Source organism: Ochotona princeps, chromosome 3 (genome assembly GCF_030435755.1).
Source record: "Ochotona princeps isolate mOchPri1 chromosome 3, mOchPri1.hap1, whole genome shotgun sequence".
Classification (NCBI taxonomy): Eukaryota; Metazoa; Chordata; class Mammalia; order Lagomorpha; family Ochotonidae; genus Ochotona; species Ochotona princeps.
The window spans coordinates 33,789,918-33,806,660 of record NC_080834.1 but is presented as its reverse complement, the minus strand read 5'-3'; the positions used below and the strand labels follow the sequence as shown (position 1 = coordinate 33,806,660).

The following is a 16,743-nucleotide window of genomic DNA, read 5'->3' as shown; positions in this document are numbered from 1 at the left end:
ACCTGCGCCCATATGGGCTCCGGCTCCTGAAGGAGGAAGTAGACAATTGAGCCATTGCACTAAACTCCAGAGTTCATGTTTCTGAAGTTCCCTAAGCATTTTACATGTTCCAATTTTGGATCCATTTTAAATGAAACTACTTTTTTTTTTTAAGTTGAGCACTCACTGAAAAAAAAAAGTTGATTGTCTAGGATCCTGTCTGCCACGGGTTGCTCTGAGCTAAAGAACAGCAAGAGGGAGCAACAGAAGTTCAGAATATGGAGGAGTCGGGGAAATGAGAGTGCCCTTTTTCAAAGTCCCTATGCTTTGATTTCCTTGTGGGGAATCATGTTTCCAGTGTACCTGGAGGTGTGTGTTCCTGGCACTCCCAGGTCTGGAGGAACCTTGTGTGCTGTTGGGTCCAGTGGCCCCTACTGGCCTTGGCCTAAGCCATGACAGCTGCTGCAGGTCAGCTCTGGGAGGTTGAAGGTGGACCCTTGCAGAAGTCTTGCTGCCCAAGTTAGCACAGTGTTAGCAGTTTTATTTTTGTGTGTGCTTATTTTAGTTTGCATTATTACCTCCTTCAGAGTCTCCTAAAATTAGCCCATGGAGATTTCCATTCTAAATTTCTGCCTGTTCAACATCAGCGTCTGTGTTTAAGGACTATCTGACACTGTCATGAGAAACCCACCTCTATCATAAAAGTGAACTTCTTGAATAAATGACACAAAGGCCTAAGAAGAAGCAGAAAGCAGTGGGAAAGCACATGTTCCTCTTGTAGATCTCTGTTACCCTGTAACTGCCGTCGTGTCTGGGATTTTGTGTCGAGTGACCTTTTTGAGAGCAGGGCTCGGTTCTAAGCTTTAGCAATGTTAAGTTCTGCTCTAATTCTTTTTTTTTTTTTAAGATTTATTTATTTTATCAGAAAGGCAGATGTACATAGAGGAGGAGAGACAGAGAGGAAGATCTTCCGTCTGATGATTGACTCCCCAAGTGGCCACAGTGGCTGGTGCTGCGCCAATCCAAAGCCAGGAGCCAGGAACTTCTTTCTTCCAGGTCTCCCACGCGGGTGCAGGGTCCCAAGGCTTTGGGCCATCCTCTACTGCTTTCCCAGGCCACAGGCAGGGAGCTGGATGGGAAGTGCAGCTGCCGGAATTAGAACCGGCGCCCATATGGGATCCCGGCATGTTCAAGGCGAGGACCTTAACCATTATGCTATTGCACCAGGCCCGGTTTCTGCTTTAATTCTAAAAGCAGGGTACACTCAAATTCAAGACATGAAAGAACGTTGATTCTTCTGTTTAAAACTAAGTTTCATGAATAGTAAAATGTAATGAAGTAGAATTTGGCTTTTTAACTTGTTGAAAAAGGCCTGGGTATTTTCTGGGATTGGGTAGACATTACCATTGTCATCCATCCACTCATCTCTACACTGAATGGTCAAGAGATGCCAATTTTTAACAATAAGGTTTTATTTTGTATTCTGACAGCATCCTACCATCTGCACAGGATGGCACAATAGGACATGAATTTTCACTCAGGCACTTAAATGAAAAATGTGTTTTATCTGTACCAAATGTTCTTGAGTGGTGACTTGGTACTCTCAAAAGTGAACTACAGAAAATCGGTGTGCACAGCAAGACCTGCATGTGAACCCTGCCCCTGTACTCCATAAATGTTACCTGAAGTGGAAATATAAAAGCCATTTTCATGTAAAACAAAATCATAACATCAAGTCATGGGTCAGACATGATGCTCGCAGTGGTGGACATGTGTTTATGTTTTTTGTTTCTGTTTTGTTTTGTTTTTTCTTTCTGTCCTATTAGTAGATCTTTCTAAGAATTATCTCTCTGACTGAAGGTGCTGCATCGGGGCTCAAGATGTCGTACAGTACTCTATTTTATCTGAGACTAGCTTTGCTCTTGAATGGGTCTTATTCTAACTTCCTAATTCACAGACTTGATTTTGCAAAGCTGTCTGGGGTTTCTTGAAACAACCAAAGCTGTCTCCATATCTCGATATTTCTTCCCACCAGAGTTTATTGCCATGTACACTTACGAGAGCTCTGAGCAAGGAGATTTAACCTTTCAGCAAGGGGATGTGATTATGGTTACCAAGAAAGACGGTGACTGGTGGACGGGAACGGTGGGCGACAAGTCCGGAGTCTTCCCTTCTAACTATGTGAGGCTTAAAGATTCAGAGGTAAACCCACATTAACTGTTTCCTCTCCCTTTCTGTGAAATGGTTCTCTTGGTAGGAAGTCACAATGTCCGAAGGTGGCTTGTGGAATGTGTCACTTGGGGCTGAAGGGGAAGAGTTGACTTCCCAGCAGCCTAACTTTCCTGGGTTAAGCGGAGGTTGCATGCAATGGGCTGGTCTGTGTTAGCTGAGATAACACTGTTCAGTATTTAATCTTTATTATTGTATGTCACTGACTTGTGACTTAGGATGAACCTGCTTGATTAGGTCTTGGTGTTCACTGGTTTAGAAATATATACAACAGTATTTTGCCCATGTGAACTTAAGTACTGTGGTGATGCTGGACCCCAGAATAGTGGGCATGAGAACGTTTCTAAATTTTACGCATTTTTTTCTATACAGTAGAAGGACAAGAGATCTAGAATACTGATACACTTTCAGCTAAGCTTTTTGTCTCCACTGATCCAATGCTGAATTTATTCCAGATACTGTTATTCTTATTGCATTGGGAATGATTCCTGTTAAATTGAGTCCTAAAAGTACAGTTGCGTATAAAGTGGTCTTGAAATGTAGTACAAGTTCCATGACATAGGGTGCCCCTACCACAGAGTGAGAATCCTCCTGCTGGTGGCCATGTTCCCAGTTGGGGGCGAGTGCTGGGTAGCAGTGTAGTCACTTACCAGACTTATTGCCCATAAATAAACTAGCAGGAGCTGGTTAATTAAAAAAAAGAAAACAACAGTCCAGTCCATTCACACTTATTTTCTTTTTCTTGTTATACTGCCTAGCTACTGAGAGAGAAAAGGCTGTATTCCCAGTGAAAGCAAGCAACTGAGTGATTGCTGTCCCCTACCTGCCCTTAGCAGGGTGTGCACTGAGCCCGCCCTAAGCCCCTGCACACATAGCCATGTTGAGGCGAGACTGGACCCTGAGACTTGCTACAGTAGGTCTGCCATTGGCCTGCTGAGTTCCCTGAAGTTCCCAGGAATTATTTTGTTTGCTTGAGGGTTTTTGTTATTTTGTTTTAAGGGGTGTCACGATTTTTGTTTTGGTTGTTTTTTTTCTTGCTGTGATCTTGAGAGCAACTTATTGAAATGGCCCTGGGTAAATTTGCCCAAGTTTGCCTTCCCTTGCCAAGTTTGGCAGAAGCCTGGTTGGAAATAATCTTCCCCTGTAAGAGAGCTGGCATGTCAGACTTGAGGAGACCTGGAAAGGGACGAGTCAACTTCTCTCCAGGCTAGCTAGTTAGACGCAGTAAAAGCTCTATTTCAGGGAAGTAGTGGCACAAGTGCTAAAAACTAGGCTCACAGATTTATATTACCACAAGTGAAATGACTTCACCTTTTGGATTCATTAAAATAAAACAGCATTACTTGCATTCTTATGTTAACAAAAATTACTTGTTTTTTTTTTTCCTATAAAATATCCACCTGAAGTCAAAAAGTTTAAAAAAAATACCCTGTGATTTTTTTTAAAGATAAGCTAAACTGCAAGATATTTTCTTAAGCACAGTCTTAAATGACTGTCCGCAGGAGAGCCAGCAGCACAGAAGAGCTTTAGATAAACATTTAGCTATATTACTCAATAAAAGTAACTTTCAAAATCCAGAAAATCAGCCCTTTTCTTCAATTTGGATACAGAGTTCAGTGTAGAAGCTCAGTATCCTGCTGAAGATAAAAAGGGGACCCAGCTTCAGAGAGCAGAATGGACAACTCACCCACTGCCCTTCTCCAAGTTGAACAAGTCGGACCACAGCGACTGGGGCAGCTTTCCACAGGCACAGCCTGCACAGAATCTGCTTTTCTAAGTCCTAGTTTTTAGTGCTGTCTGCAATGTTTCCAAGGAAACATGGAAAGCTGGTGGAATCTGTGGTGAAGTGTTGTCAGTTGCTTTACTCCTAATGTGAAGTAGAGGAAGCATAATCCTATAATGAGAAAATAGCTTGTCGCTTGGCATCTTATTTTATTAATATTCCCTTATATAATATGCAAACTATAAAAATAACAAGAGACAGTGTTGTGGAACTGTTCGTTAACAAAGGAAGTGTAATCAGTGAAAAGCTAACCCAAACTTCTCCTTGGCAAGTGACTATTAAATTTCTGTAAAGGCATTGTTATAATTGCATTCTTGCTGGATAAATTGGATATTTTTTCCTTACCATATCTGTAATTTAGATTAAGACCTTTGTTTTAATCAGAATAGTTAATTTAGTGCAATATAGGAACCCAGGGGTGAAAATTAACTCAAAATAAAGCACTTTGTAACAATTGATTATATTCTGGCCCCTGTCCTACCTCCTGTGGTTTCTGTTCACTGACTCAGCTGGTTTAAAATTCCGTGAGTGTCCAGGAAAGGAATTCAACCCCAGAGCACTTTTGGAACACTCAACAGTTGGAAAGAAGTGTAGTCTGCTTCTGTGGCTGCAGCTTCCAGCTCGGGTGGAGAAATCTCATTGTTTAAACAGTATGAAATTAGAAGGAAAGGCTGCACAGGACAGCCACAGGGGAAGTGGGAGGCTTTGGTGGTCCCTGTACTATTCTTTGTTTTTTTTCTTTAATATACGATTTTTTTTTGAGAGACAGGGAGAAAGTTGACTCCCACTGACTGGTTCTCTTCCCCAGTGCCCACAGTGCTGGAGCTAGGAATGCAGTACAGGTCTTCCACACGGGTGGCAGAGACTCAGCCCTTTGCTAGCACCTGCTGGGTTCCCAGGGTTTACGTCAGGACTCAGGAGCTAAAGCAGACATCACACCCAGGCTCTCCATGCAGTAATGGGATGTGGGTGACCAGACCAGGCCGCCACCCCAAAAAATGACTGTTCTAATGTGTTGCCTCTATGTGGTATGCTCGTGGATGTTGCATATTTTTGTGTTCTTTTTTTTTTTTTTAAATATGTGAAATAACTTAAAAAAAAAACTAGAAAGAAAGCGTGAAATGAGTGTTAAAGACATGGACTGATAGTTCTTCTAGCATGGAATGCCCGGTCGATTTGGCCCGAGTTCAAAATATGCCCATGTTATATACCGTTCAAACCTTTGTCCCCTGAAATGAATCCTCCGGTGCCACCTACTTGGCTGCTTGTCCTCTTAAAGAGGACAAGCCACATGTTCTGAAGTGTTTATTTTGCCGTGTTTTCCTAACCCACATCCCCATGTCCAGCATGTCTCCCCAGAATGGAAAGGTGCATGGGTTGAAGGGCTCAAATGAATTTGTTTCATCATTAATCGTTTTTTGTCTCAAATTGCATAACCTGAACTCTTCAGCTTGCAAATGAGACCTTTTGCTCTGTTTTAAGGGCTCTGGAACTGCTGGGAAAACAGGGAGTTTAGGAAAAAAACCTGGTAAGTTACCAACCCTGATGTTTCTTTTTCAATGTTTTGAATGTCATTGATGGTTAACCCAGTATTTGTTCACTCGAGCCAGACGCCTAACAAAAAATCAAAAGAATTTCCCAAACAGGGCTGGAGTGGACTCCTTGGCATCCAGTAATATCGTATGTTTGGTTATGATATTTGGCTCCTTCGCATATGGGTAGCTAGAACATTAGCAGACAGAATGTTCCTTGGCCCCTTGGGTTCTGAACACATCCTTCAGACGGGGCGGTCCGCTTGTTGCATGTGACTGCTGGGGCTGCACTTCTCAGCATCTTCTTGTTAGGCTTCAAAAGCCCTGTTTTTCTCCAGGCTGCACATCAACTCCCAGGACACAAGCAGTGGGGGACAGGGGAGTGAGAGCATATCTCATCAACGGAGAGATCTATGAATTTAGGAGCCACTGAGTGGTTTCCTCAGGTGCCCATTAAAAGACAAACTTCTAGTCTTGTCTGCAAATTCAAAGTCCTTTGAGTGTATTTAAGCAAAATCACATATTCGTAAGAAGTGGCACAGAAAGGGAAGGAGGCAGCTATAAAACAATACAGTATGCTCAGCACCCCCACCTGCCCACCCCAGGCTCTAGATCACTTGCTTTTTCTGCTATCACACATCCTTGGGAAATTACAGGCTGAAACAGTCTGTGAGTCTATGCTGGGCTGGGCAGAGTTGGTCTGACAATCAGCTCCCACTGTGATAATGTGACAAGGAGAGAGAGGGCCCAGGGCATTGAGTTTAGTCAGAATCCAAGATCTTAGACCACCAGGGTCGGATCAGCCCTCTCGGTCTTAGCTGTTAAGTCTTCCACGTTTCAAACGTTTGTCCCTCCAGAAGTTCCAGCAATCTCTGGCATGTGTTCAGGCTGACTGGACTTCACACCGAAGCCAGCAAGCCACTCAGGGCCACCAGAGGTGCCAGAAGCTCTGATTGCTGACCATTGGCTGAGTGTGCCGCACAACCCCTTTGAGGGGCAGGAGATCGGATCCTAACCGGGACACTGATTTGAGCCCAGGCCTTGGCGTGCTGCATGAGGTTCCTCCCAGCATGCGTTTCCCTGCCAGGGCTGGGTGTCAAAACCAGGTGACAGGGAGGCTGAGTGCCGAGCTTTGTTGCTTCCCCCAAGCTCTCCAGAGCATCCCAATGGTGTCACATGGCCAACCCCTGAGCACAGACCAGTGCCTGCAGCTTCCTTACTCTAGAACACCGAAGTTAAAAATACTGTCCAAGCATGGGGCCTTTCTGCTTCCTTCCTTTCCGCTTTTTTCCCCCCTCAGGAGCCATTATGCTGCGAACAAGTTTAGAAAAAATCAGTTTGTGGTAGGTTTTCCCTAGAAGTTGAGAGAGCAGTTGCTGCTGATAACCCAGAGTCTGACCAGAGGAGGGAGGAGTCTGTCTGCTCTACTTCCTGTGCTGCTCACAGCCTGAGCTGTGGTCCTACTGGTATTTTTTTCCCATGGGAGTTTGAATATTCAGCAAAATTTCATAACTGCTGGAAGTTTTCATTCGCTGCTGAGCTATTTGTTTTTGCATAGGGTTCCTGTCTCAAGTCCAGGGTCTGAAGAAAACTTGTGCTGTCATGGTGTATACCATGATATTCCTGGACTGCTCCTGAGACTTGAGCCATAAAGAAAATGGTCACTTTGGTAGGCAGTTATCTCTGAAGCTGTAAATCACAAAATGGTATTAATGAGGCAGATGGAATTGCTCTTTCTGTTCTAGTTGGCATTCTTCACTGAACCATCATTAGATGCTACTGTGAGGAAGGTTGGGGAGTTGGGCCAGGAGGGGAAAGAAAAGCTGGTGAATGAGTCAAACAGAACGCTGTGCTGAGCAGAAAAGACAGCTGAGCCCTTGGATGCTACACCTGCCTCAGAGCTCTGGGAACGGGCAGTTCAGAGACCCTCACTCATTCAGAAATCCACCTCCATCCATGGTTTTAATGATGTTAGTTGGTGGCTGGGAGGAGGCCAACTTGTCTTGGAGTATCCTCGTCCTGATTGGCACAGTGCAGCGCAATGTTTCATCTTATTTTTCAGAGATCGCTCAGGTTATTGCCTCCTACACCGCAACAGGCCCCGAACAGCTAACTCTGGCCCCTGGGCAGCTGATTTTGATCCGGAAAAAGAACCCAGGTGGATGGTGGGAAGGAGAGCTGCAAGTGAGTGTCTTTTTGAAAATTCTCTGACTGAGTTGGAATATGCGCAGTGTCGCTGAATACGCACTGTGCCATTACCCTGTCCGCGAGTCCCTGATGGCCCAAGTCCCGTGTTTGGACAACGAAAGATACCTCATCACCTGAACCTGTTTCTATCCCTGGTTAGAGCAGCCAGGAGCACATCTGAAAATCCACCCATTCAGATCCTGGGTCCAGAGAGCGAGTGTTGGGAGGGTGAGAACTGCACAGAGGCGTGGCAGGTGGAGGTGAAGCTTTCCCTTGTGGGGGGCACCAGGTGTCCTGCAGCAGCAGCTTTCCCTACATTTATCCATCTGCTCATCGTAATAGTCTTAGTTCCTCTGTGTGTGTGTGTGTGTGTGTTCATAGCTTTTTATTCATTTATGCCTTTCCAGATAACTCTTGAAAGTCTCATTTCCAGAAGCCAAAACTATTTTTTAAAAAGATCTCTGTTGCAAAACCATCCAGAGTAACGACTGTCAGGATCACCAGTGGCTGTAAGGTGTCAGGGGGAGTTTTGTATAGGATAGAAAATGTGCGTGGCCTTCAGGTGGCTCTGGGAAGAGGCCTGTAACTGTGTGGTGCAGAATTGTTGCCTACATGGGAAGAGGCCCGTAAGTTTGCAACACAGAACAGGACAGCACCTCGACCATCAGAATGATCACCCCGGGGGACCAGTGTGCATCATGTTCGTCCAGATGCCTCAACCACCTGCTCCGCTCTCCAGAAAGGCAGACCCTGAGTTTTATCATAAGGATGCATGAGATAAACCATGGGCGGTGAAGAGCAGTCCATTAAAAGGGCTAAAGGAAGCAATAGAAAGCCAAAGAAAGAGGACGAGCAATGGCAGTGCCTGATTCCAGACTTGCTCCTTGGAGGAGAGGGAAGGCTGCTGGGAAGGGCAGTGTTGGGAGAAGGGATAACGCTGAGATGCAGGCACTGGGTTAGGTGCAGGTATGGTATGCATGTCAGTGCTATTGGGGTTGGTAAGTGCACTGTAGGCTGTAGGAGAGACCGCTCCTAGTCTTAGGAAATGCACTTTGAAGTATTTAGGAGGAAAGAACCCTGATATCAGCAACTAGTACACAAGCAGTCCAGGAAAGAAACATCCTGAAGAGGAGGGAGGGAGCACCCAGTGATGGAGCAGATGATATTAGCAACACGTGAATCTGCTAACGGGCATGTGGGTGCTCTGTGCACTTGTTCTATTCCTGACACTTTGGACATTGTTGCTGAAACACAGCTGCATATCCTAAGTTCCTGTCTCAGCAGTCACAGTGGGCCCTCTGTATCTCAGCGTTCCTCATCTGTGGATTGAGCCCAACTTGGATTAGAAATATTTGGTGGGGGAAATCTGCATCTTTATTGAGCTTCCCGTTTTCTACACAGCAAAGTATAGTAATGATGTACGTTGTAATTGATCTAGAGAGGGTATAGATGCTCCAGGAGGTTTACATTGGCTCTGGATGCATCCTGTGCCATTTTATTGAGCACCAACACATTGCTGTCTGTAGGGGTTCTTCTATGAGTAAAGGTCTCCTTTTTGCCCCCTAGCCTCCCTCAACCTCCCAAGTGAACAGGACAGGCACAGTACGCAGGACAGCCTCCTCCAGTGCTTACCCACGTGTGTATTCCCTAGGGGCCTATGTGTCCCTCTGACCTTCGTGCAGGAAGGTACATGCAACAGGGTGTGGGGGATGGCACAGAGTGCCCTCCCCCTCACTCCCTAAGAGTTAAGCCTGCTGCCGAACAAGGGGATATCAGGAAGGTTCTGCCATGCATGTGCAGGAATGGTCTGCAGTGGCCCCTTCACGGGAGCTCTAATGTCCCTAGGAGGGAGGTTGACTGGTTGACTGGCCCAGTATGTCCACTTTTGTGTGTATGGACTAACATGGCACACCATCTGGCTTTCGCCTGCTAGGAGCAGGCATGTGTGGGAAGCAGGTGAGCCCGAGATGGGAGAGGAAATTGTATGTTGGGGGTCCTGACGATGGAAAGGAGACCCTTGAGAACAGGGGTTTTAGAAGGATGAAGGAACATGCAGTTACATGCTGTCCTCTGTTCTCCATGTGTTAAGGCCAGCCCTGGGCCAAGAAGAACAGAGCCCTACTGTGATAAACTGAACATCCTGTTCTTTGTGGACCAAACACCCTACAAGGGCTGTGACTACGATGGAACTTCCCCTGGGGAACTCATGGGCAGTCATGGGAACCCTGTTGGAAGTCCTGGCCAGAGATGACCTACCTCCCAGTACTGGGTCTGCCCTCTGCAGGCCTGGAAACCCACTCCACTCCTCTGCTGGGCAGCAGACACCTCCACAGCCCCTGGCCACAGTTGTGCCAGTGTCGCTTTGTTGTTCTTGTCAGTCCTGTGTCCCTCTGCAGCCCTGGGTGACACCCATTGTCATCACCCCTCAGCCTGAGCTTTGGGACCCCCTCTTCTCTTAGCAGCCCCTCCTAGGTGACATCTGCACCCCAGTCTGTGGGAACAACCAACAACCCCCATGCCCTCAGGCCTTCCTGCCTTGGCTCCTAAATCAACTCCCAGGGGCTAAATGCTTCTGTAAGCATTCTGTGGCCATCTTAGCCCTCCACTGTGACCCTGTGCCTGCCCCACTTTGGTAGTCCATCATGAGTACCCATACTCATACTTAGCATTCTAGGTGTATTCCTCACCTCTGCTAGGTAAGAGATCAGCTCCTAGGAGGCAGTAGCTTCTACCACCCTGTTTAAGAATGATTTTCAAACGGTTTTTACAATAAGGTAGGAGGTTCACGAGGCCCAGCTAGTTCTGGCGCTTTGCCCAGTGTGACTTGGGTGTGGATGCCCAATGAAGGGGCCCACTTTCTGCTGCCCGGTACAACTGCAGAGGTCGGGGAACAGTGGGATTGTTGGGAGCATGTGCAAAGACAAACAGCTGAAGCTCACACACATGGCTTCAGTCCCAAAATCAAGGGCATAAAGTCCCTCAGACTGCAAGTGAAACTTGATGTGGAAACTGTGTTCTCAGCGTACCCCAGAGTGAGCCTTGGTAAATGGGCCAGTGGGAGGGCAGAGATTAATGGGTTTGGAAGTATTCTTCTTGATTATTTTTGCAAAGGGTAATTCACATGGTTTACAATTCAGAACTTATAAAAGGGGGTACAAATGACTTCCTTCCATCCCTATCCAACCAAATCAACTTTTTTAAAATCAGAGCCTTGTTACTGGTAGTATTCTGTGGTGGTGGTGGTGGTGTATGTATATGTGCGTGTATGGTTTTAAGTTCTTCCGTGTCAGGTGCTAACCCTTTGCAACAACACCCAGCATGCAGGCACATGTAAAATGCTTGGCATAGGCCCTGACTAGAAAAGCATTCAGTAGGTGTTGGTAGTCAGCGTAAGGATTCCTAACGCCTGTGCGTGAAGGTGGCACCAACCACAATCTGTAGCAGTTGAGGGCAGAAGTTTCTCTTCTGGAGATCCAACAGTATCAGGAATTGGTGATCCTCACCCTGTAGCCCACACGGAAACATTCCCGGCCCTGCTGAGCCACATCTGCCACAGTTGGAATGTTTTTGTGACACAATAATGGGATCATGCTTCTGCTATGGCCATTTGCATTTCACTTCTGTGTAAAATTTATGTAAGTGCTGTGCCCCAACGCAAACTATATCATCAAAGAACATGAGCCTTTGTAACATTGTTGACATAATTAATTTCTCATTAGGCACGTGGAAAAAAACGCCAGATAGGCTGGTTCCCAGCTAATTATGTTAAACTCCTAAGCCCTGGGACAAGCAAAATCACTCCAACGGAAGCCCCTAAGTCAGCTGCAATACCTGCAGGTAAGGAGTCTGCAACCTTGTGGGGGACCATCTGCACGGCACTTTGGGGTTTCCCCTCAGCTGATGTGACATAGAATGTGGTTGTCAGAAGGACCCATTCTCTAAGTAGCTGTGCCCTGCTGGGCACAGCCAAGGCCTGGCCAGGCCTCCCCTCCCAACGACTCCTGTGTGCTGGGGCCTTGTAGCCACAGTGTTCTCTTGATTTCCTTCCAGCTGTTTAAATTGGGATTCCAGCTAGGGCACAAGGCCACAAAGACCCCTAAAAATAACTGGCTGGGGTCTAACTGGGTCAGGAGGTTGAGCTGGAGGCCAGGGAGGGCTGCTGGTTGTGACGTGGTGCTCAGTGAAAGCTGAAAAGTCTGCCCCGTGACATTTACTGTGAACAGAAGGGGCCCGCACTGAGCAGACAGGATGTTGTCCATGCCTTCCCAGATGGCTGAGGGGAGACAGAGCCCCACAGTGACCTACTCGGCTGTTTTCTGACTAAAGACTAAATTAGAGGCTTCAGTAATATTTGAGCCAAGTAGGGGGAGGGGAGCCTATGTGTTTAAGCCAATAGTTCTTGGGTGGCATTTGTAGAAAATATGGACATTTGTTCCAGTGTTTTGTGGTTATATGTTGTGTTACACATCCTCAGTCAAGTAGGATTAGACTTGGCCACAGGGTCAGTGCTGTGGTGTAGCAGACAGGGCTGCCACCTACAACACTGGTATCCCATTTGGGCACCGACTTGAGTCCTGGCTGCTGCACTTGCAGTCTAACTCTGTGAACATGCCTATGAAGACAGCGGAAAAGAGTCCAAGTCCTTGAGTCCCTGCACTCACATGGGAGACATGAAAGAAGCTCCTGGCACTTGGCTTCCGTGTGGCCCAGCCCCAGCCACTGTGGCCCTTTGGGAACTGAACTAGCCACTAAGCAGATCTTGAACTCTCTAACTTTGTTTGTCTCTCCCTCTCTGACTATCAAATGGATATTTTAAAATAAGTGAAAAGCTTGGCTGCAATGACAAAGTGGCAAGAGATGAAAGGTCTGGCAGCCTTTGGTGACTAGATCCTGGCTGTGGCTGGGCATCTGCTGGAGGCAGGGCTTCGTGTGGTGGTGGGGGGTGGTACAGGTATGTGGTACCTGCTGAGTGTGCTGTGTGCCCCAGGGATACCTGGCACTGTCCCCAGCATGCTCAGCGTACAACACCTTCCTCAGCCAAGAGCCCCTGAAACCGTTCACCAATGTGATTGAATTAACTGCAGACAAGCAAAAGCCTGAACATGGCTTGGTTAAGAATGATTGATAGGGGTCCATGACCTAATGGGACAGACGTTTATCCGAGGTGTGCAAATGTCAGAAATGAGAACAGTTGAACAGCTTTCTAGGATTGAGAGAAAAATTGTTCTGGATTGTGGAAGTTTTTTTTTGAATCAGCTTTGAAGGCAAAGATACAGCAGAATCATGAAGATTTTGGAATATTTGGAGGTCAGATTATAATTGCATGCCACTGTTTAGAAAAGGAAGGAAGAAAAGCTACAGTGCAGTCCCCACAGATCCCAGCTGCCCCGGGCAGCAGAGGCTCGGGGTAGATGCTGGGCCAGTCCTCCCAAGTCAGCATTGTAAGTAGCTGCACTGCTCTCTGGAGTAAAAGACTCAGTTATCTCTTGAGAATTCTTTGCTGACAAGTCAACATGAAAAAGAGGAAGATATTATAAAACACTGAAGACCAAGGATGAAAATGTTACTGCTGTGTTGGCTTTAATCCATTCCCCTTCCTCCATTGTCCTCACTGGGGAAGCCCCATCCAGGCATTTCTACCTCATCACATCCTTTTTTGAAAGGATGACCAACAATCCCACCCGGGTATCTGCCAGCTGCAGGTCAGCCGTGGTGCACACAGCTGCTCACCCAGCCCTCTCTCCCGCAGTGTGCCAGGTGATTGGGATGTACGACTACACGGCGCAGAACGACGACGAGCTGGCCTTCAACAAGGGCCAAATCATCAACGTCCTCAACAAGGAGGACCCTGACTGGTGGAAAGGGGAAGTGAATGGACAAGTGGGGCTGTTCCCATCCAATTACGTGAAGCTGACCACGGACATGGACCCGAGCCAGCAATGTAAGTGCCCTCATGGCTCTGTGGCCTCTCCTCTCTGGTTCCTTCCGGTGAAACATGCAGCATTGCTCTGCTTCTGCCGAGCCTGGTTTGCAGAACCTAAAGCTAGATCGCTGCTGCATACGCAACAGTCTCTTTGAAGGCCTTCTGTAATGCAAGACGTTAGCTCGTGGGATTTTGGTTTTTGGTTTTGGTTTTTAATTTTCATTCCCTCTGTAGCATGCCCCCCTCCCCTTTCCCCCTTTCCTTTTATTTTTTTCTTTTTAATCATTTTGGCACCATGCTGTTTACATGCCTGACTCATTTTCCTAGCTTGAATTTTGCTCATTGTTTTGTTTTGCTTATGTGTTGTTTTCCTCCTTTTTCTAGGAATCCTATGTTGTCCATCCCCCCCTCAGGCTTGAAAGTCCTCAAAGAGACCCACTATCCCATATCACTGCCCCGAGGGATGATGGGAGATGCAGCCTTGATCATGTGACTTCCAGCATGATCACCTACTGCCTTCTGAGTAGAAGAACTCACTGCAGAGCAGTTTACCTCATTTTACCTAGTTGCATGTGATCGCAATGTTTGAGTTATTACTTGCAGAGACAGATGCAAAAATTACAAAAATACGCAGGGTAGTGGGTCCTTTTGTGGCTTTCCTAGTTACTCAAATTGACTTTCCCCCACCTTTGCACAGGTGCTTTCAATAGTTTTCAAATTATTTTTTAAATACACATTTTAGCCTTTTAATAAAGACTAAGTAAATTACTTATTTGCTATTTTGGTTTTTGCAAAAAGACCCACTATCAAGGAATGCTGCATGTGCTATTGAAAATTGTTCCAATGTCCAGAAATCTGAGATTTGATGTATTTGTTTTCATTTTGTCCAGTGTTACCAACAAAATTGTGTAGTTTGGGGTTTCTCCCCCAAGTGCAGAGGAGTCGAGTATCTGTTTTAAAAGCTGTTGTTGTCGAGTGAGCCCAATTAAAGAGAAGGTGTTTTGTGCGTGTTGTGTGTATTAGATGTACCTTGTTGAGCATGTATTACATCCTGTACATACGAAATGAGTTCTTCCCATGGCAAACGCTATTACCTTGTATGATGCTCTAATCATATTGCATTAATTTTTATTTTGCACAGTGACCTTGTAGCCATGTGAGAAAGCACCTGTGTTGTTTTGTTTGGTCTCAGATTTATCTGGTTGAGTTGGTGTTTTGTTTTGTTTTTAAATTTTGTGTTTCACACCATAAATCAGTAGACAACAGCACTGAGGTTGTTGTGATGGACAAGATCTACAATCTCTTTTTCGCCTCTGTTACATGAAGTTTTATTCCAGTTGCTTTTTTATGGAATGACCTATTTTGAACAAATAATTTTCTTGACAAGAAAGAATGTATAAAAGTCTCCTTGCAATTAATTTCCAATGTTTACATTTTTTAACTAGACTGTGGAATTCCTACAGATTAATATGAAATGGAGCTCGTAGTCCGTTGATGTGTTAGCTGTGCTGTAGCTGAAACCGTGCTTGTCTCTTAAACACTAGTTGGAAGCTCTCAATAAAACATGTCTGTTTTGCTGACAGCACAGGGAAGGGGGCACAGTCCAGCTATCCTGCTGCTGACTGTCACTCGTTCCCTCCCTGGTCCTCAGCCCGCTCTGGGGAGCCTGCCCCCAGTTGTGGGGAGTCTGCTCCCCACTGCCCCCCACATGGTGCAGGGACCGAGGGCCACTCCTCGTTATGTGGCGCTTCAGTATTTCCATGGACATAAATGTAAAATATATAAATATATAAACCAGTGGCTTTAACAACTGTAATTCAACCTTTTGACTTAGTTAACCTGTATAGCTAATTAAATTCTTCATATAAAAGTTAGACGGCAATGTCTCTGTGTTCTTGGTATCGGAACCTGGCCATGGTGTTGACCAGGCAGCTAGCCTGCTGCCTGTGTGGCAGCTGTGGCCTGTGCCCTGTGAAACACAGACGCAGTCAGTCCACACAGTCTTTGTGGTCCAGCCTCAGCCTCCCACTCCTGTGCCCCTTAATCCGTCTGTAAGGTGTCTCTCCCCATGATACTGGCTTGTAAACATAAAACTCCACCACCCAGGCTAGCAGGTGGCTGTCACTTCAGGCTTCAGCTGTGTATAAGTTGTGGACACATTGGCAGATACATGGTTTGGCTCAGTGTTCAAAACATTTGTCCGCTTGTCCAAAGGATAGATCTCACAAGGAGCTGCTGAACACCGAAACAGATGTGCAGAAGGGTGGAGCCTTGCACGTCTTCCTGTGTCCTTCACAGTCCACTTCTGCCCAGCGCACTCATATCTTATTGCCTTTATAGAAAAACACATGCACACATTACTGAAAGTATGATTACGGGTGCCGACAGCACATAGCCTCCCAGCCCCGTGAGAGTCACTTATTTGGCCTCTCCGGCTATTGAATTGAGCAGTGGTTTCCTCCATCGGTTCAGCACGTATGTTTTAGGGGGAGATGTTTGCCATGTGCTGGGTGTCCTGTTGGGCTCTGAGTAGGCTGTGGTACTCAGTGGAGACTGGATCCCAGGCCTCATGAATTTCCTAATTGGAGACACAGCAATCCGTGTTTCTCAACAATCTGTAAAAATACTTGGATGTGTGTGAGAGACAAGACAGTCAAGTTCTGTGGTAGAAGTGTAGATGAGGGGCACTGTTGAGCAAGTGGGCAGGATAAGAGAGACCCTTGTAGGAAGAAGAGATATTGAAACTGTAACCCATAGGGTAAGGAGGAAAGAGAAGTGGCTGTTGGAGATAGAAATGTGAGGAAATGAAGGCCCAGACAAATCAGAGCGGAAGCGCTTTTCACCGCCCCACCCGTGCTTTGGCCAGCTGCGGTGGAGTCAGCAGGCCTTGTCTCTTCCCAAGGGCCCGTTCGCACGTGTGAGCCAGTGTTTTTCTCTGGTCTTGACATTGGTTGGCAGGGATGCCATTGTGAAGGTAGGTAACGCTCGGTGGTGAAGCTGACAGTTTGTAGGAACCCCCTTTCATTGCCCATACACATCATCAGTTTGCCTTGTCTTGTAGAGAATCTGACTCACAGTGTCCTCAGCTGGTGGGGCTGCTGTTGGATTGA

The 16,743-nt window shown here is 46.3% G+C and overlaps 1 protein-coding gene across 8 annotated transcripts in view; it reads left to right on the top strand.

The window, feature by feature from the left end:
* ITSN1 (intersectin 1) overlaps positions 1–16,743 on the top strand; it is a 209,186-nt gene that overhangs the window by 147,878 nt on the left and 44,565 nt on the right. For 6 of the 8 annotated variants that reach the window (XR_009245151.1, XR_009245150.1, XM_058661672.1 and 3 more), the window contains 5 exons: positions 2,015–2,181; positions 5,474–5,519; positions 7,586–7,707; positions 11,430–11,547; positions 13,460–13,651. Coding sequence is in view for 5 of the 8 variants with exons in the window: in XM_058661672.1 (XP_058517655.1) it covers positions 2,015–2,181; positions 5,474–5,519; positions 7,586–7,707; positions 11,430–11,547; positions 13,460–13,651 (645 nt within the window). In the remaining 3 variants the exon portion in view is untranslated. Of the gene's footprint in view, positions 1–2,014; positions 2,182–5,473; positions 5,520–7,585; positions 7,708–11,429; positions 11,548–13,459; positions 13,652–14,017; positions 15,508–16,743 lie in introns of those variants that run through there. The other 2 variants (XM_058661675.1, XM_058661677.1) reach the window with 2 other exon arrangements.